Genomic DNA, 23,789 nt, shown 5'->3' on the forward strand with positions numbered 1-23,789 from the left:
CTTCCACTTTGACAATATTGTATCTGTCGTTGTCTAGTCATTGAAAATAGCAAGTCTTTCAATAGATAAAACCTTCATTTCCTTGAGTTCTCTGAACATATTTATATGTTTTGGGAATGATTATCCCAATTCCAGAAACTAGATGTAATATTGTAAATTACATATTGAAAATCTGTGTTTTATACCTTATTTGTAAAACATGGTAATGAGTTATGCTTTTTAACAGCTAGTATCCTGCTGACTTGATGTTATCATTTATGTAGGTGAGCCGCTTATTTTTATTGAAGTTGCTTTAATGAAGAGCCTAGCACAATCAATACAGGTCAGTCATGTTTACTTTTTTATGTATAGTACTTCTGAGAATTGTAGAGAATCTTATTTTTATTGTACTATATTGTACTTTTGGTTGTATTATAGGAAGTACTTTGGGATGAACCACCCATCCGAGAAATTGATGCAACAACAGCTTTGTTCTACTCAATCTCTTCTACTCAGGTGACATTATGAAGGCAATTCTAATAGCATTGTGGTTGTTTGTTAAGTTTGTCTTCAATGACTTGTAAGTTAAAAGAACTTTAAGAACTACATAGGTTTTGTGGCACGCTCATGCACATGTTTCATATACCATGTTAATGAAGATATTTTTAAAGTAGTACCTTATTGCTTATACCTTTTTAGAAACTTATTGCATTGCTATTTTCTAACAGCATCTTGCTAATCCTATGTACTACTTGGAAATGTAATTATGCATCCTATAATACAATTTCAAACAAATATTTTGTTTTAACATTTATTACATGGAGATAATTCATTCCCTTGAAATTCTTTTAGCTAAGGTACCCAAATGACATTATAGAGCCCCAACTTGAACATGGAACTATTTATGCCCATGACTTCAGATGTGATGCCATGACACCTCATTAATGTTTATGTATGTTATCCTTGAGTGTGGTGATCTCCTTGATATGTGTGGGGAATTAAATTTGATTCTCCTTTATGAGGCTTTCTAGATTTACCCTGTACACCACACCCACAATATTACCTTCTTTATGTTAAAGTGTGTAGCTGTGATAGAGATCTTTAGCTCTCGAAATTTGGACGTTATTACTGTTATTTTCTTCTTCAGCTGAAAAGGTCACTTAAGTTTAATTTGTAATATTAAATGTAAATAACATGTGTCATTCACATGTATTGAGGCATGGATATCCGAAGAGTTATAATTAATTATAGGAGTTATGGGAATCTCAAGAGACCTTTGGTTATAATGTGAAGTCTCTCCTATTGTTATATATTTGCATCAAGTAAAGAATATTGTACCCTCAAACTTTTCATTATCAATAAAGATATATTTATGTTGTGTGGCTGAGTTTTTCTCTTCATTCTCGAAGGGTTTTCCCAGGATATTTCTAGTATTTATTGGTTCAGTTTTTGCTCCTTCTTATTGCTATTTATCACTATTGATTTCTAGGCTAAAACTTAACATGGTATCAGAGCCTAGATAGATAATAACAAATAAAGAACATGGGTTTTCTGATTTTTAGTGTAAATCATGTCTCTAAGGGAAATATTGTTTTTTGGTCTGGATATGAGATATGTCTTCATAATTCTCTGTGACCCTCGATGCAGTTCAATGCATGAGATTGTAGAGATAAATCAAGGATTTTGTATATTTTTTCATGTCTATTCATTTAAGTGATTTTGAAATGTTTTCTTCATTCTTCAGTCATTTTTCTTAATCACGAGCCTTAGGTTTCAATCCTTTGGTCACGGATATGTAGTGCCTCAAAGATGATATTCCTTAATTGATCATATGATTTCCTTCATCAGTTTTCAGTTTCGATTTTATTTAGTATTGATGCTTGTGTTATATTCAGTGTTGGCTATCTTTTAGTTCATATTATTGACGCATTTGATGATCTTATTCTTTATAATGTTTCTTCTTTGAGTTGTCACAGGTCCTAGGTTTACTTATAACAGTGAAGTAATGAGTGTGAATAAGGTCTTATGTGATTGGTATCTCATACATGCTATTTTGTAAAAATTCTTTGTTTTATGTGCGTCTATAGTTTGAGAATCACCTATTTAGCTTAATGAGTTTCTTTCAAGAAACCGAGGCTATACCAAGTAGTCCTAGCGATAGTGTGTGTGTTTATTGGTGAACAAAGCATTGTTATCATCATGATCGAAGTGATAGTTGTTTTGATTGCATAGACCAATATATATTTACATCCAACCTTCACAGGCACAGGCACTATTGGTATTTTTAGAAGCGTAGGAGACCATTTCCACCGCAGCACCTCTTCCACGATTTATGGAGAAAAGTGTATGTCCATCGAAATGGACATAATTGTCGATTAATATGAATATGGGGTTGCAAGAAAGAAAAAATTGTTTTGGGCAGGTGGTGATTGACTTGTCTGGCTTAGGGAAGATCACCTATTGCACGGTAGCAGACTTGGGAAGCACCTGAGTGTTTGTGTTCTTCATATTATTTGTATTTGCATTCAATGTGGGTGGTCAAATTCAGTGTGTGAGGCAGGAATCTTTTCATTTATGGTGTCTTCATGCTACTATCGGGGCATCTAGTCATTTACTTTGTGTTATCGTATCAAGCTCGACCTCAGCAACAACTTGGAGTATTCTTCGCAATCAACTATTTTGCATTACCAGTTGGCATAAAACGTGTAACTCATTCTTGGCTAGGTACTTTCTAGCATTGGTTACACTCAGCATCAACAACGTAAAGGAGTTTCCCCTCATATAGTGAATGTATGACGATGAAGCTCATGATTTCATCCCTGTCAGTCGATGTTTCATGATTTTATCGATGCCTTTGTATGGTTTATGTTTGTCTTTTGTTATCGCCAGTTTCCCCAGGTAAGAATGTTAGTGTGGCAGTTTTTATCACCGTTGTATAACAGTCAACACAGATTTAGTATGGCCAGGTCAGAGGCGTTTTTTGTGAGCATGCCCATGAGTTGTCGGAACCAAATGAATTTGATAACATTCGCATCTTGAATGCTTGAACAAATAGGATATTGTCATTAGTTATTTCGAAGGGCATCTGGGGTTCTGCCAAAATTTTATGATTGTTCTTGTTCTGCCTTTAGATTTTGTTCAAGAGTCTCTTTATTCTCCAGCGACAATTGGAATCATGCAGCTCGTGTGATATGAATCGCTCATATCTGACTTATATTTCTCGTGATTAAAGGCATTGCAAAAATAAGTTGGTTCACTCTCTTAGTGAGTTCGTTCATTTAAGCATAACTAATAGTTTCAGTTCGTTCCTTTGCATGTTGTGGTTGCCGTCCTTATCCCTGTGTGTCGAGTATGTTTGATGCCAGGATTGTGAAGAATCACTTAGATTATTTCTTTTAGGATTATAATGGAGTTTGCTGAAGAAATTTATTCAAGATAAATATCTATTGATGAAATGCATGGTGTCTTCTTGCACCTTATTTTTGAGTTGTCATTTCACTAGGAATAGTGAATATTCTAATATTGATTTCTATTAGAATTATCATCAATATATACTTTCATTGTAGGAGAAAAGCAATGATTAAGAAGGAGACGTTTTAGTTTCAGAGGGAGGCTTCATAATTAAGAGGGAGTACTAATGGAATCCCCACCTCTCATATATGTTTGTGATGCTTATGATATTTGTAAAATTTGAGACTTACATGAAACTAATTCTTATTTTGTTATGCTAATTTTATTCTTGTGTGAATAAATGAGATTTTAATCAGCTATGATAACTCTTTCACTATGCGATAGTGAACATCATGTTGAGAGAGTCCATAATGTCATCACGTTGAGAGATTCTGTGATGGGAGTTGGATGTCATGTTGAGAGATTCCATGACAGTTCACGTTGAGAGAGTCTGTGAATAAAGGCTTAGCTATGAGTCTTACAAATCTTTTCATGTTGAGTGATTCTATGAATATGAGTAATTGTTATAGGTTTTCGTATTGAGTGATTCCATGAATATGAGTAATTGTTATAGGTTTTCATGTTGAGTGATTCCATAAATATGAGTAATTGTTATAGGTTTTCATGTTGAGTGATTCCATGAATATGACTCATTATTACAGGTTTTCATGTTGAGTAACTCCATGAATTATGTTTTGAATTCTTATGATCAAAATCTATCATTGACATTTTTTTGTTGCAGCTTTGTGTGACCGTTTAGCTAAAGATCTCTCTGTTGCTAAGAGGGAGTGTTAAAGTTTGTAGCTGCGATAGAGATCTTTAGCTCTCGAAATCTGGACATTATTACCATTATTGTCATCTTTAGCTGAAAAGGTCACTTGAGTTTAATTTGTAATATTAAATGTAAATAACACGTGTCATTCACATATATTGAGGCATGAATATCCAAAGAGTTATAATTAACTATAGGAGTTATGGGAATCTCAAGAGACCTTCGGTTATAATGTGAAGAGTCTCTTCTATTGTTATAAATTTGCATCAAGTAAAGGATATTGTACTCGCAAACTTTTCATTATCAATAAAGATATATTTCTGCTGTGTGGCTGTGTTTTTCCCTTCATTCTGGAAGGGTTTTTCCAGGATATTTCTTGTGTTTATTGGTTCATTTTTTGCTCCTTATTGTTATTTATCACCATTCATTTCTGGGCTAAAACTTAACACTTTAAATTCAATCTTTTTGCTGTGCGGAGATCATTGATTATAATTTTTTTTAAAGTTTTCCTAATAGAGTCTAATATGACAACATAATGTTTTCTTCAATGGCAGAAAGTTTGATCAGAAGTTTAATATTTTTTTGAATTGCTAAGTGTAATGTATTGACAACACACCTCAACCATACAAAAGACCTCCGCTATACCAGTTAGCACACTTCCATTGTACTGGTCATCACACTTCCGACATACCAGATGGTACACCTACACCATACCAATTAACACATCTCCATCGTACTAGTTAGCACACCTCTACTATACCAATTAGCACACTAACATTGTACCCGTCAGCACACTTCCACTATACTAGTCAACACAATTCCACCATAATAGATGTTACACCTCCACCTTGCGACACTCAATCCTCACATGTGACACTATACCTCTATGGCCTACAAGATGAAATGACCGAATTCGAAGCAATTATATATATATATATATATATATATATATATATATATATATATATATATATTATCACTTTCTTAATCATAATAAACAAATGTTATTCATAACTAATGAGAGTTAAAAAGACATGTCTCTATGGAGACATGCCTCTTAAATGACAGATACATATGCATTGAGAATGTTATTTAGAAGACACATAAATTACAAACAGTGTTAGTACATTTACATTCTCTAGGAAAACCAACATGGTATCAGAGTAGGTTTCGGTTCTAGAACCTATGATAATTTGAAAGGCTTGAGTTCTACAATTTGTGGATATGATGTTCGAGTTTGATGATAGAGAGCTTCGTGAATCTTCTATTCATTGAGTCTTTCCCAAGTGGATATCGTAGTGTATTGTGTCTGTAAGTGGAGGTCCCATACAAGTGCAACCCGTCCAAACAGAATAAGACTGATCTAAGCGAAAGTTGCTTTTGCTTCTGCAGTCACATATAGTTGCTCCTACATGGGATGCCATGATTTGGCATAGTGATGGTGGTTGTTTGACTCCTTGATTTCAATTGGTTTACATATTCATTTTGGATATGTTTTGGGGGTTTCATATGCCATGGAAGTGCTTCACTCTCCATGTACAATGTTTGATGTGGCCGGCTTAGTGCCCTTGTTGTCAGTCTATTTGATTTGAGCATTGTCATCTTTTTTCTAGTATTTGGTAGTGATTTAACAAACATTTTGGCATTTGTGGGCATTTTATGCAATTCATTGTTTAGCTTGGATGAATATTCTTTTGTCGTTGGTTTTGGACATTCCCTTGGCAATGATTGGACTTTGTTGTCCGGAATAACCGTTTTGCACTTCTACTATATTATTTCAATAACTCTTGCCGCTTTTGTGGGCATCATATGGCTTATTTTCACTTTGCCCACAGATGTTATTGCAGATCTGATGGTTTCTTCTATACCCTTGCCATGAAAAAATTCTTATAGCGTCTGATGCTTAATCATGTAGTCGGACCTGTTTCACAACAAAAATAAAAATAAAAAATAAAATATATATATATATGTATATGTATATGTATATACATATATATATACATGTGTATATATATCAAAGTGATGAGAATCGGAATCGGCAAGGCCGAATCGAATCGCTAATGGGCCATGAATTGGAATCGAATCGGCAAATTTAAAAAACCCTTGAAATTTAAAGATTTTACCAATTTAAAACTTATTTCATGTACCCTTTATTGAATATAATCTAAAGACACTATAACATCATCAAATAGAAGCTAACACACATAAACATGGAACATAAATGATAAATCCATCACATATGTAACTATGTTACACATAAAATGTAAACTGTAGCTGAAGTAAATAGAAATCATAGGATCATAATGAATCAAATCATAGAATGTATGTAAGATGAAGATCCATAGACATCAAATCATAAATGTATGCAAGATGAAGATCCATGAAATGTATGTCTATCAGTATTTGTAAACAAAATGAAAAAACAAGGCTCAAGTTCAAGCCTCATCAACATCCTCTCACTTTTTTGATTTATTGTGATTCGCAAAGGTGACTTTTGGCGATTTTTTGCATGAATCTCATGAATTGGCGATTCATGTGATTCATACGATGAAATCACTGATCTAGTTCACCAGTTTAAAAAAAATCAGGAACCATGAATCAAATCGCGAAATTGGCGACTTCATGGCGATTCTCATTACTATGATAAATATATATGAAAAGTATCTAAAGAGGTTGACCCTTGATTGGTTTGAGCCATGAATATCAAAAGGGCAGTATGCTAAATCAATTAGCTCGATAGTTATAATTGAGAGCCAAGACCGTTATATATGTGCAGATCCCTGTTGACTATTGAGTAAAGAAAAAGGAGTAATATATGATAATCAATCGGGCAAAGACAAGGGAGCAACAACCAATAATAAAAACCCACAAATGGAGTGGGTAAGAATTCAACAAAAGATAACCACAAAAAGGAATGCAATGACCAAGTCAAACAAACACCACCTATTCTTGATAGAGAACAAAGGCACGTGATAATACAAGGAATATTGAGGGTGGGGATTTCCCAATGAAAACAAGTTCGAAACAAATGACCGTGTACAAGTCATATATGAGACCAATACAGGCTCCAAGACCACATAACTAGAGAGGAACGATGGTTGTAATGTTATTGCGGGCCCCACATTGTGAACCGATGTGATTTTCGCAATCCTTTCTGCACACCAAAATCTCAATTGATATATGTTTTTAAAATGAATAGTAGAACAATAACAGTAGGGCCATGTCACCGTTAAGGCAAGTATGCGTGAATATATTATAATAGTGTTTATTTCTTGATGAATATATTATAATATTTTGATTAGGATAAGAACATTAATAATTAAATGAGATTGATTTCCAAATGTGATGGGATGATAGTCAAATAATTATTGAATATAATTAAATTTCCAAAATCCTAACATTGAGTTCGAAATGAAATTCGTTCTAATCATTATCTTAAAGGTGATTTTTATTACTAGAAGAGTTATTTGCATTGATCTTCTTTGAGATTATTATTGTAGGAAAAAGAGATTGGTATTAGATTCAGATGGAGTTTGACACTTCGTTAGAGGCAACATTGGATGAGGAGCTCAGAAGATTGATGTTCATAAGGAGTTTGACACATCCATCTGAATGAGTAGATAGAGGATATGCTTTGGTTGATCTTGTAAGATCTTGATCATATCTAAATCATAGGGAGTATTTGACTTTATGTAAACTCTTGGTATCATGTGTGTGACTGCATGATTTAATGGGCCTACCCCTTGTGTACATTAGGAGGAAGTGACAACTTCCAAATGATCATCACTTGTATTTGCAGAAGATATTGAAAGATGACGATCTTATAATAACTTAATTTTCTATTATGATGGATATCTTATGATGTCTATGCAAATCATGATAGATTATACTTTGCACGGTGGGTGTTTATATTGTAAACATTAAGAGAATTCATGTGCACATATTTTAGAAACATTTTTTTTTGAGTACATAGTGATTGTTATGCAAATTGATGTTCTGAAGGGCCATTACATAGAATACTTGGTGAATATCATGTGACTGGATGTTCTGGAAGGCCATTACTTAAAGCACTTGGTGAATATCTTGCATCTCAACATTGAAGACCTTTACTCAAAGAATATTTGGTGAATATTATTTCTTGATATTTTGGGAGACCAATATTCATGATATCAAATGTGATATCAAACCTTATTTGAGTACTTGGTGAATATCATTTATTGATATTTAGGGAGACCAATACACATGATATCAAAATGGTGGATATCTTCAAATCAAAGATATCCTTAAAGTTTGTCATTACTAATATTACCAATGATGTAATATATGTCATGTGTTTATCATCACTAGTAAGAGGGAGTGTTAATGTTTTGTAGTCCATGTCGGATAAAAATCATTGAAGATATATATATTTATATGTATATGTATATATATATGTATGTATATACATAATTATATATACACATATACTAGCCTTGGGAAGCTCTCGCTGAGGAGAATCAAATCCAATCACCAAAACTAGCCTCCCCTATGCCCTGCTGACTTACTAAAAATAAGTATGCCTAAGACTGAGCAAATCAACTCCATTTTGGCTTAAATTGGAGATGACTAGGCCAAAACATTCTAGGATCCCTTTTAAACCCTTCGTTAGCCCTTGGGACCATGTAGAACTAGGCTAACGCGCACACACTTGGTCAACTGCTAAAGTGGGGATATTACAATTTCATCGTTGTGGCTCTTGGCATCAGAATATTTCATTTGTGCACCAATGTAATCCTTGAGGATATCTCTCCCTCAAGATTCACATCTTTATAATCTTTTCTTAGTTGCTCTTGTATTCCTAGGTGGGCTCTCACTCTTTGCAAGGCACTTTTGTTGTTAGGGGAAATGTTGGCATCAATCATCGAGAATGTGAGCGTTGTGTGTTTGGCCTTCCGATTACCAAATTATTGCCATGTCCATTGTGATCTCCATTTGTTGTACCTTCCACCAATTTTTGCAATGTGTCTTTCATGAGTTTTTGTTGTTCTCCTTTGGCCATGGGTTTGTTGTGATGAGCTTAGCTTTTGGTTAGCTCCCCCAATGATGCTGTGATTTCAGTAATAGGCTCACCCATTTTCTTGGCACTCGCAGAATGGTACCTCCTAGTGTATACTATGAGCTCGTTCTGCATCCACTAGCTGACAGGATAATAGGATTGCCAACTCTAATACCACTGTAATGTACTAATGACAGATCTCAACCATACAAAAAACTTTTAATAGCAAATGATACATTCCCACCTTACCAAATGGTATACCTGCACTATGCCAAATAGTACACCTTCACCATATCAGTGAGCACACTTCCACCGTACTAGTCAACACACTTCCACCATTCTTGTGAACACACTTCCACTCTACTAGATGCTACATCTCCACTGTCGACACTCAATCCTCATATGTGGTACTACACTTGTATGACCTAGAAGATGAAATGGCCTAGTTCGTAGTAATTATTTGTTCGTGGATCTTTTATTAAATATTATAGAACACACATGCAAGAAATGAACATACTCCAATGATGGACATAATCGCCAAGATTTAAATATTTGTATTGTCTGATTATGAAGATATTTTCTCAGATTACATCAAATCTATCTTTCATTGAAGACTTAACAAACTTGAACGAACATGTAGAATAGGGTGAGGAGTGATTCCCACTAAAGCTGCAAATGCTAGAATAGGGAGGATCTTGAACTTCTAAAATGACAAATAACACTAAATCTCAAGTGGAATTGCGAATACACAAGAAAAAAAAATCCACAAAAATTTCCTACAATGCCAAACATGACCTTATGAAAGACTCGATGAAATTTTCCAAATGGTTATAAGTAGATCGACATAGGTAATTTATTACTTTTTATTTTATAGTTAAATTAATTAATTAAAGGGTCCATAGGATATTATTAAATTTGGGACTAGTTAATCAATTAATCTAATTGTGTCATTTGTATATTTGGGAACATTACACTATGACATTTCTTTTTAGATCATTGTGAAGAAAAACACTTGTACTGAGAGGGGGGTGAATCGGTACAAGGCCAAATTTGTATTTATTTAATGCTTTGACAACTATCATTGAATAATTGAAAGCATCTACACAAATAAGAGACAAGACTTAATGTGGAAACTCTTTAGGGGAAAAACCATGGCGAATAGCTGCTTGGATTTGCCATCCAAATCCAACCTGAAAAAAATGAACTCTGCTTTACAATAATTTGTAGGCACCAATACACAGGAGACACCACTTCCCTACAACTAAACACCAAATGTGCAAGAGACACCAATCACTTTGAAAATAAGGCACCAACCTCCAAAAGAATAAAGTCATAAGTGTTTGATCTTCTTCTTGAATCAGATATGATCTTCCACAAAACTGCTCAAACAATTCTTGAAATCTGCTTATAAACTTCAATTTTATCCTGCATTTAGGTCACTAATAATTCAACTTAGAATTTACTCATTTCCTAAAATATGTTCTTCTGATAAGGTGCAAAGTAGTGTAATGAGACTCGTCAACTCTTGTGAGTACTTGTTGCAAGGCACCCCCACCGAGTCAAGGGGACCTAGACTTGGATTTGACTGAGTGTCTAATTTTAACATATTTTTAAATTTTAAATGGGACTTTTATCCAGAAAACAGTTTGTGAAAATCCAGAGGTTGGTTTGTTGTATCTCTAAATATATGTTACCATGCTTGATTCTCAATGTCTCATTTTTTTGGTTGATTCTCACATTTTGAAATGTCTGGTTAGAAGTGATTAACAATTAAGTAGACTGCTTAATTTTTTCCTTAATGGATGCTTTCTGGCTTTAACATAAAGAAAACAAGTTTCATGTTTAGTGTTGTCTGATAAGAATGTTCTGGATGATTGGCAGCCTGGTCTAGCTGGAATTAATCTTGGAAAATTTCTAATCAAACGTGTTATTGAGTTGGTTCGACAGGAAATGCCACATATTAAAGTATGTATTGTTTATCCAACATGGCACTACATAGATGAGGCTGCATAAATATTATCATTATGTCTTTAACATTTTTTATTCATAGGCTGAACACATGGTCAGCTTACATCCTTTATAAGATGAGGAGGCATTAGGCCCAAATATGGATAAAATTGTATTCACGTTTTTCTGAATATCAAACACTTCATGCTGTGAACTAAATGAAGCCTTTTCAGGGTTTAGTTCTCGATTTCAAGTTCATCAAATGTTAATGTTTCTACTAACCTTACAATTATAGTCTTGATTTGGTTGTACTTAAATGTCTTGCATTTCTATTTGTTTTCCATATAATGTTGTTTGTTATTTGAACGCGATCATTTATCAGCACCTTGTTTTTCCATCTCTCCTTTTGTGGTAATACGTATGGTAACAATGTGAGCAACATGAAGAATAAACTTCATGACAAGTGGTTGCAAGTTGTGGAATTTAGTTTGTATAGGAGATATACAATTAATTTACTTTTCAGGGAAAAATAATCTATACTCTTGTGATATACATTCAAAATCCATTCATTTGTATTCAAGAATGATGAGTGTATTTAAAGCTAACAACTGACAAAGTAACTACTTAAATGGTAAGATTGAATATGTTAAGTGATTAAGTAATGCCATCATTTTGTAGAAAGCAAACAAGGAATAGACATAGATGATGAAGTGCAAGGCCAAGTGAACCCCTAGTGGAGGTGACCAAGCCCCTAGCAAACTACCACACAACGGAAACCCAACAGAATTTATAAGATCTAATAGAAAATCCAACTCTTCATTCATCAACAACTGATTATCTGCAATGTGTTGGGCTGTAAGGCCTTCCCGGTTATGACCAATTACAACACAATTATAGTAAGAATTTTGCAAGATCTCACAAGATCCAACCAAATCATCTTAGACAGAGAGACCTAGAAGTGGCTTCCTACATTGAGTGAAATATTCCAAACAGATATTTGCTCTGTTGCTGCTATAATATTTAATTATATAAATTATATTTTCTTGTAGATTTTTCTTTGATCTTATAGAGCTAGACAAAAGTTGCAGAAGAATGTTGTTTCTTTTATTTCTTTTCAGAATATAGGATTACAATGAATAAATAACAATAATTGATAAAATAGAAGTGATAGAAATCATATGCAACAATACATACTAATCTGGAAATGATTTTAAAACCATACCAGTAGAGTCTGATTTATTTCAGAATAGTACCAATATAGATGTGCTTCAAACAAGGTTGAAGCCAGCTGAAAATGGGATCCAGATGAGCTGCTATAAAGAAACGCCAGGATGAACCAAAGTCGTCGCCTTCCCTAAAAATCCACTACTTGCAAAGTATGACTGCAATACTAGAAATCGATCCCCTGCCTTGATCAAATTGTATGCATAAGAACCTTCAAATCTGATCTTATTGAGGGCTATGCCGCAACAAATCTGCTCTTAGCACTAGGGTTTGCATCCTAGGTGAGGAATGGTCTTCCAGAGCAAAGACGTCCAGAATAGGCTGACAAAATGATAAAGATGCTCAGCTTTAGGTCACCATCTCCTTATATCCCCTTCTCCAAGGCAAATCGAACCCTAAAAGAACCCTAAATTGGAACTCGTTTGAACTTTATAATATAACATTATTTCCCTAATAAAGGTGTCCAAATAAAGAGAAATTATTACTTTATTAATGACAAATAGCTCCAAGATCAAGTAAGTCCCGACAAGTGATAATCAAATAGTAGGGATTGGGCTCTTTTCAACGAGCTATCACATCGGCAAATCGATCCAAATGGAGCCAGAAAACTCCTTATCACTCCAAAATGGCTAAACACTTAGCCTAAGTTAAATTATTATAATGCTAACTTAGGAGAATATTTGAATGTATTAAAATATTTCCCAAGTAGTGAAGGAACAACCCAAACACCTCCAAAACATGAAACTGAGTTTGTCACCTGCCTGTGACTGATGCCGAACAACTTGGGCCAATTGGTAGTCTCACCCTTAAATTTAGGGATACTCCTAAAAAATAGGAAACACACCCAAATCTCTTGAAATTGAGATCATAGAGAACCTTGACTCTGGTAAACGTCACAACCTCCTAAAAGGTAGGAATCTCCTCCTAAAATCAAGGAACTGCTCTCAATTGATCTACTATTGCTTGAAATACTAAATCCAGACACTGAAAACCTTGACTGAGTCCCTGATCACCACTGCCAGCCTACGAGACTCCATAATAGGCTAACTCTCATGTCACTGCCAGACAAAGCTAAAGAGGGGACATGACACTAAGGAGTTTCAAAAACTAAGCCTTACATCTAGGGTGCAAGAAAGTGAAAGCATTAAGGTTGCCAGGTATCTAAATGGTCTTAGATGGAGTATACAAGAAGACCCGAGTCTCTTTACACTTACTACCCTCCATAACTTTTATCAGATGGCTATTAAAGTGGAAGAGAATTGAGAAAGAAACAAGACTCAAATACTAAGGGTAGAGGAAGAGGTAGTGATTCTATGTAATATCCCTTTTCGGATGTTTTACCAAAAAACGAGATATATATTTGTAGATTTAAATCCAAACAGAAAACTAATGTTTGATACAAATTCCAGAACCTTAATTCGACTTGTAACCCACAGATTTGCATACAAGGAAACTTAGAAAACTTTGTTTTATTTCGCCAAAATTCATAAGTACATATATAAATTAGGAATTAACATAAATAACCACAAATGCGTTACTATATTATACAACAACAATACAATAACATGCAGCAATTCAAGTAATCCAATCTTATAAATAGAAATGACAGTTAGATTGACAATATAGATTAAACCTGTAAGAAGGCTAGGTTTCCGTCTAACCTTCAAATACTTCTTCAAAGGTTTGTGTCTTAGAAGAAATGACCGGCAACTATTTCCAGCTCCTAGATTATTATTTGTTTGAATATTATAATTTTTATATATATCTCTCATGTGGAGCTTGTTGTACCTTTATCACTTTTCCCAATGTGATGCACGCTCATTCAAGCAATGTGGGATAAAGCACCCTTTTTGTCCTTTAGTCACTTAAGTGAGCATGGCACCTTTTTAAATAAAGTGACAAGTTAAATGAACTTTAATAGTCACTTAGTTAGTAAACCATATAGTCATCAGGCATTAAAATAACTGACCAAATGAACTTTGATAAGCATGTACAATAGCTCGTTGGAAAGCTCTTGGCAAGACGCTTCCAACCCAGCACTAAGGTATCGAAAATACTGAGCTCTGATTACTTACTAAAAATAGTAAGCATCTGGACAACCTGCCAAAACTGCTCCGATGGGTCTGGAACTGGAAATGTCTAAGCCAAATCTTGAACTGAACCGTGTTGTAATGTCCCCTTTTTGACAGGCACCAGCTACTTATTTTATTTTAACCTTTATTTTCCCCGGAGGCTAAAAAGGAAGAAATAAGGGGGAAAAGATATATTAAATTAATTACTTATAAGGTTACTAAACAATGAAATATTAAAAAGTAACTTTATATTTAATTGATTTAATATTAAAGTGACTAACATAATAAAATATCAAAAACTCACTTAAAAGAATAAAGTGTTGGATTCCTCTAGAAGCTTCTTGAAGTTGCTTGTGAAATCTTTATAAGGAGCCTTTGGGGGGTCATTTTACACATCTTGAGTTGCATATTCATCTATTGTGTTGAGAGCCTTAGTGCTTGCATACTTGCCTGAGGGTTTGAAGACTCTAAGGTGCCGATTTCGGTTGTGAGATATCAACCCTAGTTGGGAGTGGAGGAATTGGTATTCAGCCAATTCATTTGCAATTAATTGGGAGATAATATTCAGTGATTTTTGTTCAGCTCGTGCATCTAATTTTTGACATCAGTTGGCAAGGAGAAAGGTTTTAGTTTTCGCAGCAAATCCGAAAAAAGAAAAGCCAAAAAGCAGAGCCGAAAAAGCAGTCCAAAAAAGAAGATCCGAAAAAGCATGTCATCTCAGCTATTTATTCCAGGTTCGTTTGGTATTTACATTTGGCAATTGTAGATGGATACATTTGACAAGTAATATATGTCTTTTTGTTACCAAATTATTCAGTCATTGTAAACATTGAAGTATTGAAGGGAAATCAACTTAGTTCAGCTGTTCAATTTGTATGCCAAATGTTTGTAAAAACGTCTCATTGCATAGTGTTAGTCATAGGTTGAGTCGCCATGTTTTAAATTTTTCCCTTCCTCTTCTGCCTATCGTTGATTGAAGTCTTTTCCCTTGCTGTCCAAGAATTCATCGTTCCCCAAAGTGATCAGTCGAAGTCCTGAGCATCCGTAGTCGTCCTTTCCTTTACTTTGAACCACTTTGAACCACTTCGAACCTTGGTTCGAAGTAGTTCAAAGTAGTTCAACATAAGGTTTTGCTCTAATAGTTTTCTTTGGCAGGTAATGTTTCTCATGCAGCGGTGCTTTCTTCCGAAGTACTTCGAAGTAGTTCAAAGTAGTTCAAGGAAAATGTAATCGGCGTTTCTAGCCTGGAAGTACAATGTATCGTCATCTATTTATTTGTCAGAAAATCATGATTTGAAGGCCATTTCTTTTTCCGAGTGAAAATCATCATTACTGCGAGTGGGATAAATCTTCAATTTGAGAAAATGATTGGGCGAATTATAAACAAAGCGGCCGCCAAAAGGGAAATCATTAAATGAAAAGCTAGTGCAACATGGCTTTCAAACGTGCGAAGGTGATCAAAGTGGTATGTCGTTAAGGCCTAATTATTATCCTGTACTTTCGCACGCAAACGCTTCCTTTTTATAAAAAGCCAGTCGGATTCCATTTAAAATCATCATGCGAAGAACTAGATTAGGAAAGGCGCTGTTAAGGAGAATAGGGAAAATTATTGGATTTTCAGCGAAAACAGGTGAGAACTTAACAATCTTTGTTTTGCTCTGCAATCTGTATTGTTGTCAAGAGTTTATCTGCTCAAGGCTTTGCATGTTTGATTAACAATGAGGTCAGTTTTACACTTCCTCGGTAGTGTTTCAAGTTCTGAATGTGAAAGACCAATTATCTGTGATACACATTTACAAGGGGTAAAAGTAGAAGATTTACAGGCTAAATTCCTAGAACGTGCCAATGAGACTAATGGATGCATGGAGATGTTAACTAGTGGATTAATCAAAGCTGTTGCATTTCCTCCTGCCTTTGTAAGCCCTGAGCCCCTGCAACTATGTATAGAGCACTATGACGTTAAAAGTAAGAGTATTGTGAGCAAAGACGTCACAACTATCCTTTCCATTTCAAGAGAAACCATTTCCTCTGTTTTGCAGTTAACAGCAAATACCTTTGCCTCATTCTCACCCACTCAAGCTTTAGCTGAATACATGGCAGGCTCTAGTAAGTTCCGAAATACCATGGCCAGAAAATGGACTGAGATTAATTATGGAGGCGGGTCTAGACTCCCAAAGGTCATTACCAAAGATCACATGAAACCCCACATACATGATCTAGTTGTATTGTTACACCGTGTGAAAGGTTCAGCAGATGTGTTCTTATTTGAGGAATGGATGTTCAGATACGTTGAGATCATTTTGAAAGGTGATCAATGGATGGATTGGGCGGATATTATTGCAACTTCTTTGAGAACCCAACTTAAGCACGCTAAAGAGTCCCGCGAGGATTTCCACATGGCCTCGTATCTAACCTATTGCATTGCTTGTACATGTGATCTCACTTCCCTGCCTCATGAGATATGGAATGAAAAGATGGCTATTTTTCAATATTGTCCTCCTTTGCAGAAGGACAAGGTTTTAGAGGATTTTCGCAAAGTGCATGATGTACTCTTGGACAACGTTTGCTTGTCTTTGGAAATGGCAAGGATGTTGAGGCTCTCTCCTGAGGCGCAAAAATTGGTTCAACAATATGGGAACTTCTTTATCCAATTCCCCAGGTTCACGTATTTGAGGGTTGGTGGATTCGATGATGAACTTGTGAAGTTACCCCGATATGCCCTAGATTGCTTTGTGTTAGTTGAGTTATGCAGACAGGTCTTTCATGTTATCAAGAATAACCTACCACAAAAGAATTGGGAAATGGCCTTCCCTGTCAGATTGGGTTCATTCGTTTGTAGTAGTATGGACAATGCTTCCATTATTGGAAGCAATCTACTCTGGTTTAACCTTGGTTTCTATCACAGTAGGAGAAATTTCGATAGTAAAGGGTATGCAACCCAAATTCTCGGCCTTGAAGTTCATCCTCCAGCCACGCTACATTTAGAAGATCTTTGGAGAGACTGCAAGAATGAGGAAGAAGTTCTTAAAAGGGATCATTCAAGGCTGACCTTGCAGCAGATTAATTCTTTCAAGTTGAAATTCAATATCGGAGGAATAGATGGTGATGGTTTAGACATGGTTGAACCTGGTTGGAAAGAATCAGATGAAACAAAGTCCTTAGTAGTTGATTGGCACGAGGATGAAGAAGATGACATTAATCGAAGGGCTAGGTTCATACTTACCTACACAGATGATTGGCTATAGAAAAGGGCTCGAAGAATCGTCAATGAACCTCTTGCTGAGGTGACTTCTTCCCTTGAACCACTTCAGTCTGACATTTCATTTTCTCCTATTGCAGGTAGCGCATCTGTTCCAGATACAAAGGAGAAGTCTCCTTCCCATTTACAAACTATGGCTCCTAGGACAAGGTCCCAATCCAAGTCAGAAACCTTGAAACGACTCAAAGCCCAGAAGCAAGAGATGGCATCCCATGGGCAAGATTTGGGTGATGTGCTGCATTCATCTGATGGGCTGCATTCATCCTTGTACGCTAAGGCTTTGAAATGTGAGTTCAGCCTTAGAGAGATTCTTTATTTGGGACACGTGATCAGTGCAGAGGGTGTCCAAGTGCACCAAGAGAAAATACAAGCTATTCTAGATTGGCCCACACCACGGTCACTTACAGAGTTACGGGGCTTCTTCGGACTGTGCAGTTACTACAGGCGTTTTTTTAAGGGGTTCTCACAATTGGGGGCACCTATGACAGATTTGACCAAGAAGGGTGCATTTTGTTGGACAGTAGAGGCGCAACAAGCTTTTGATAAGCTCAAGGAGGTGATGAGCAGTTGTCCAGTGTTGGCACTTCTTGATTTCACGCAGGCTTTCATTCTAGAGTGTGATGCTTCAGGGGAAGGTATTGGTGCAGTATTGATGTTGAATCGACACCTTATCGCCTTTGAGAGCCGTAAGTTGAGGGGAGCTGAGAGACTATACTCCATCTATGATAAGGAGATGCTCGCCATTATGCATGCCTTGGCGAAGTTCAGAAAGTATCTAGTTGGGGGAAAATTTGTGGTGAGGACAGATCATAACAGTCTCAGATACTTCTTAGAGCAGAAGGACTTGAACGAGAGACAGCAGAAGTGGGTTAGCAGGATACAGGCATATGATTTCGACAGAGTATGTTAAGGGGAAGAAGAACATTATTGCAAATGCCCTCTCCAGGAGGCCTTCAGCTTGCTCACTCTCTGAGATTTCGGCAGATTGGAAATCCATCTTACTGGTGGAGTACTCCAAGAACACATTTTCTTGTGAGTTGATGGATGGATTGATTCGGGATGACAGGTACAGGATAGTTGATGATGTGATTTACTACAAGGATAGGATCTACTTGGTACTGGAATCAAAATTGAAGGAGAAAATACTACAATCTTACCATAATACACCCCTAGCAGGCCATTAGGGCTACTTCAAAACTTATAGACAAATTAGAGAGAGGTTTTCATGGAAAGGCCTCAAGGATGATGTGTTGAAGCATGTGAAGGAGTGCGTGACTTGCCAGCAAAATAAGTCTAAGCATACACATCCAGCTGGGTTACTTCAGCCTTTGCCCATTCCTAAGTGGAAGTGGGAGAGCATTTCGATGGACTTCATCACAGGCCTACCCAAGGTATAGGGGAGAGACAACATCTTTGTTGTGGTAGACTGGCTCACAAAATATGCACATTTCTTTGCTATTTCGACAGAGTATAGGGCTTCACAGGTGGCTGAGCTATTTTTCAAAGAGATCTTTAGATTGCATGGGCTACCTAAGAACATAGTCAGCAACAGGGATAGCAGGTTTATGAGTGCTTTTTGGCAGGAGTTGTTTAGACTGAAAGGTACTGAGTTGACACTCAGTACCAGTTATCACCCTCAAACTGATGGGCAAACAGAAATTGTTAATAAGTGGGTTGAGGGGTACTTGCATAATTATGTGGCAGGACAACAGCGAGCTTGGATTAGGTGGTTGCGTTTAGGAGAGTATTGTTACAATACCACACACCATATGTCCATTGGAATGAGTCCTTTCAGAGCCTTGTACGGGTATGATGCACCTTCATTCGTGGAGATGGCTTTTGGTGAGAGTAGGGCATCTAAAGCAAAAGATTGGATTCAGGAAAGCCAAGATATATTGAAGGCACTCAAAGATAATTTGGTAATGGCATAGAATCAGCAAAAGACTTATGCAGATAAACATAGGGTTGAGCGCAGCTTTGAGATTGGTGATATGGTATATCTACGATTGCAGCCCTATAGACAGTCCTCTCTTAAAAAGAGTGGAGCAGAGAAACCAAGACCGAGGTTCTATGGTCCATACAGGGTTACTAGGAGGATTGGGGAGGTAGCATATGAGTTAGAGCTGCCTGCGAGCAGCAAGATTCATAATGTATTTCATGTTTCATGCCTCAAGAAGGCATTAGGTCAGCAGGTTATCTCTTCCATGGATCTTCCACCACTTGATGAGGAGGGACATTTGGTCTTGGTGCCTGAAGAGATCATTGATGTCAGAGAGAAGAAATTGCGGAACAGAGTGATTAAGGAGTATTTGGTGAGATGGAAGGATTTGCCTGCAGAGGACGCCACATGGGAGAATGAGCAGATTTTACAGCACTTGAGTTTGCAATTGCTTGAGGACAAGCAATTTCGGGAAGGGAGGACTGTAATGTCCCCTTTTTGACAGGCACCAGCTACTTATTTTATTTTAGCCTTTATTTTCCCCGTAGGCTAAAAAGGAAGAAATAAGGGGGAAAAGATATATTAAATTAATTACTTATAAGGTTACTAAACAATGAAATATTAAAAGTAACTTTATATTTAATTGATTTAATATTAAAGTGACTAACATAATAAAATATCAAAAACTTACTTAAAAGAATAAAGTGCTGGATTCCTCTAGAAGCTTCTTGGAGTTGCTTGTGAAATCTTTATAAGGAGCCTTTGAGGGGTCATTTTACACATCTTGAGTTGCATATTCATCTATTGTGCTGAGAGCCTTAGTGCTTGCATACTTGCCTGAGGGTTTGAAGACTCTAAGGTGCCGATTTCGGTTGTGAGATATCAACCCTAGTTGGGAGTGGAGGAATTGGTATTCAGCCAATTCATTTGTGATTAATTGGAAGATAATATTCAGTGATTTTTGTTCAGCCCGTGCATCTAATTTTTGACATCAGTTGGCAAGGAGAAAGATTTTAGTTTTCGCAGCAAATCCAAAAAAAGAAAAGCGAAAAAGCAGAGCCGAAAAAACAATCCGGAAAAGCAGATCCGAAAAAATAGTCCGAAAAAGAAAATCCAAAAAGCATGTCATCTCGTCTACTTATTCTAGGTTCTTTTGGTATTTACATTTGGCAATTGTAGATGGATACATTTGACAAGTAATATATGTCTTTTTGTTACCAAAGTATTTAGTCATTGTAAACATTAAAGTATTGAAGGGAAATCAACTTAATTCAGCTGTTCAGTTTGTATGCCAAATGTTTGTAAAAACGTCTCATTGCATAGTCATTCATAGGATGCATGCCAAGTGTTTGTGAAAATACCTCTTGGCTGTAGGTGTGCATTTTACATCAGAATGTCATGTACTTGCATTTGGAAAATAATAAAAAGAAGTTGCATATCACTTTGATTTCCAAATAGTTATTTTGCAATCATTTGTATTCATCAATATCATTGGCATTCAAGAATCATAGCAAAAAAACAAACATCAACAAACTGAGGTTGCAAGGGAAGCGTTTGACAAAATTCCTAAGGTAGAAAAACAGGGATAAAACTTCAAAAATTGTCAAGGCACTTTACACACGTAAAGAATCTTTTTGCCCTTGAAACCTAAGCGAAGTGAGCTGGCAACACAGAATTATAATGTCCTAGAAAAGGGGACATTACAAAGCCTCCCTTCTCAAAGATTGCTTGCCCTCAAGCAATCCGCTCATACCTGCAGAAACCAATGCCAGGATCTCATACTCACCTTGAGAAAGAGATTCTACTCCTTAGCCGATGTAACTCGGCATGCATCATCCCAAATTCGAAATGGAAAAACAGTACAATAGGAATCAATGTGCCATATAACTGAATGCCAGGATCCCCAGTCTCACCATAAAGGGACACCAACTGCCATGTGCTGCTGCCCTGGGTGCCAAAACCCTCAGTCAGCATGAATGCTTCACTGCATGAGTGACTCTGCGAGTCTCTACTATCAAGTGAAGATGGGAGCTCAACAAGATACCAGTATCCAACCCAATATAATAACAACCAAACTCTCCTAGCTCCCTGATGAAAAGCAATACATAGGGATGCTCCTCCTGGATCCCAAGTGAGAACTCATGTGCTGTCTGAGATACCACTGACCAACTCTTGTAATATCTGCACAATTGTACCATTGTGCCCTCTTGCAATATTTGTACCGATGACAATGACAAATCCGGTCAATCTAACTCCACCACTATATCACCTTGGTGGAAATGGAGTAATCCTAATCTCTGGAACTCTAATGTCTTAGAAGGCTGAAACACACAGATTATAATCCTGTGGTTGTGTAACAACACATCATAATCCACCAGATGTAAGATACTATTAACACTTGGATCCCTGATCACCCAATACATCGTGTCAAACTTGGTGCCGCTTGGATCCCAAAACAATTGAACCCCACATCCATTCGCCATATAGAGATAAAAATACTTGGTAGCGTCTATAACACAACATCTCTCTATAGCTCCCGCTAAACTCCCATGGATGTGATAACTAACCAAACCATCATGCCAACTGACACCATAATTGTCCTGTAACCATGTACCCATAAGAAAACTTTGTGACATAGAAGTAGCAAACCATGTTCGATACATATTGACATGATGTATAACTAACAACTTTCCTTGCAAGTAATGCCCCACAAATAGCTGAGTTGGATGATTGTAGCCGCTAATCCCTTCTTTCGAAGATGGTGAATATCCATCCCACAAAGGATGGTATAATTCTGGAACCAAACCACACCGATGCCTCACCAAGTTTGCCGTGCGTGGGTCGAAAGAAAAATGATGAGCACTCCTCATTGTGTATTTGCGGTAAAATACTCCAACCTCTGTCAATGGCTCATCACTAAAAACACTTGAATCAAGCAGTTGATCCCTCTGACTCTGAAAATCAACAAGTTAGCATCCAAAATCAGCTGCATGGAATGAAGTGACAGATTTGCTTCCGGGAGATGAAAAAATATCAACATGAGAGCTATACTCCCAACCAGATGACACTTTGCGAATGCCCTGTGTGGATGACGAAATAGTGTCGTGTAATATCACACAACTCTCAGGAGAATCTACCATTGTGACACAAGAGCTACCAGTAAATTGCCTTGTATCAACTGTCATGGCACTAACTTCAGGAGAACTCGATACAAATAGTGGTTCTCTACTGTCCTCCACCAAGGTACTCATCCCAACTGAAACCTTTGTAACTATATCTGTGATAGATGTAACCCCATCCCTACTACAGCCCGTGGATATAAGATCCTTATCAACTGCCTCTATTTGTAATTGTACTATATCTGCAGTTGCTGGAGATTGTGCCAAACTCAACTCCTCAGTAAGCTTCTCAATCTGTAATTGTGACTCTTGAAGGGCCAACTGGGCACTCTGCAAAGAGTCAATAAGCACCTCAAGCTCATGAGTGAGCTTATCAACCTTCTCCTCGTTTTCATGCAATGCAACATAACAAATGCAATCCCACTCGAGAAGAAAATCTCTATTTGCAAGTAGTTGTAGGTAATTTTGTTTCATCATTCCAATCGCTTCTCGGAGTGCATGTATCTTTGCAAGGGAAAAAACACTATCACCATGCTTGTCTGCCAAAGGAGTACTCCAACCATAGGTGGCCAACATTTGATGAGCAACATCAAAATGCTTAGTAGTTGTGGCAACCATCCAGTTATTAACCTTCAATTGGCTTGCTATATGATGATCCCCTTGTGACGAAACATTTCCACACAAATCTTCCCATTTTTCATCCACACTGTGATATGAGGCTGAATCAAAGTCACTCACCATATGATAAGCAGCGTGTATGCTATCATCTAGGCACACCTCAATATCTATGGTTCTGTTGCTGTGCACCTCATAGGATGGCTCAACTGGCGAGGTAGAAGCTGCGGATATAATAGTATCTTCATGCACTTCCACTTCCAAGGTGATTGCGTGTCCATCCACATCATGATTTTGGGATTCACTGTCATCAAATGATTTTTTTGATTCCAAAATCTGATTTTTGCTCTCCATAAGGTCAGCTGTATGATGGTCACT

General features: G+C 36.7%; 1 protein-coding gene across 3 annotated transcripts in view; it reads left to right on the forward strand.

Moving 5' to 3' along the window:
* Positions 1 to 23,789, forward strand: part of LOC149564329 (malonyl-CoA decarboxylase family protein) — a 292,928-nt gene that overhangs the window by 118,148 nt on the left and 150,991 nt on the right. For all 3 annotated transcript variants that reach the window (XR_016364190.1, XR_016364191.1, XM_089827389.1), the window contains exons 8-10: positions 264 to 322; positions 418 to 495; positions 11,118 to 11,201. Coding sequence is in view for 1 of the 3 variants with exons in the window: in XM_089827389.1 (XP_089683515.1) it covers positions 264 to 322; positions 418 to 495; positions 11,118 to 11,201 (221 nt within the window). In the remaining 2 variants the exon portion in view is untranslated. The remainder of the gene's footprint in view (positions 1 to 263; positions 323 to 417; positions 496 to 11,117; positions 11,202 to 23,789) is intronic.

This window comes from Cupressus sempervirens, chromosome 4 (genome assembly GCF_028749045.1).
Source record: "Cupressus sempervirens isolate cs-2001-9-10 chromosome 4, ASM2874904v1, whole genome shotgun sequence".
In the NCBI taxonomy this organism is placed as follows: Eukaryota; Viridiplantae; Streptophyta; class Pinopsida; order Cupressales; family Cupressaceae; genus Cupressus; species Cupressus sempervirens.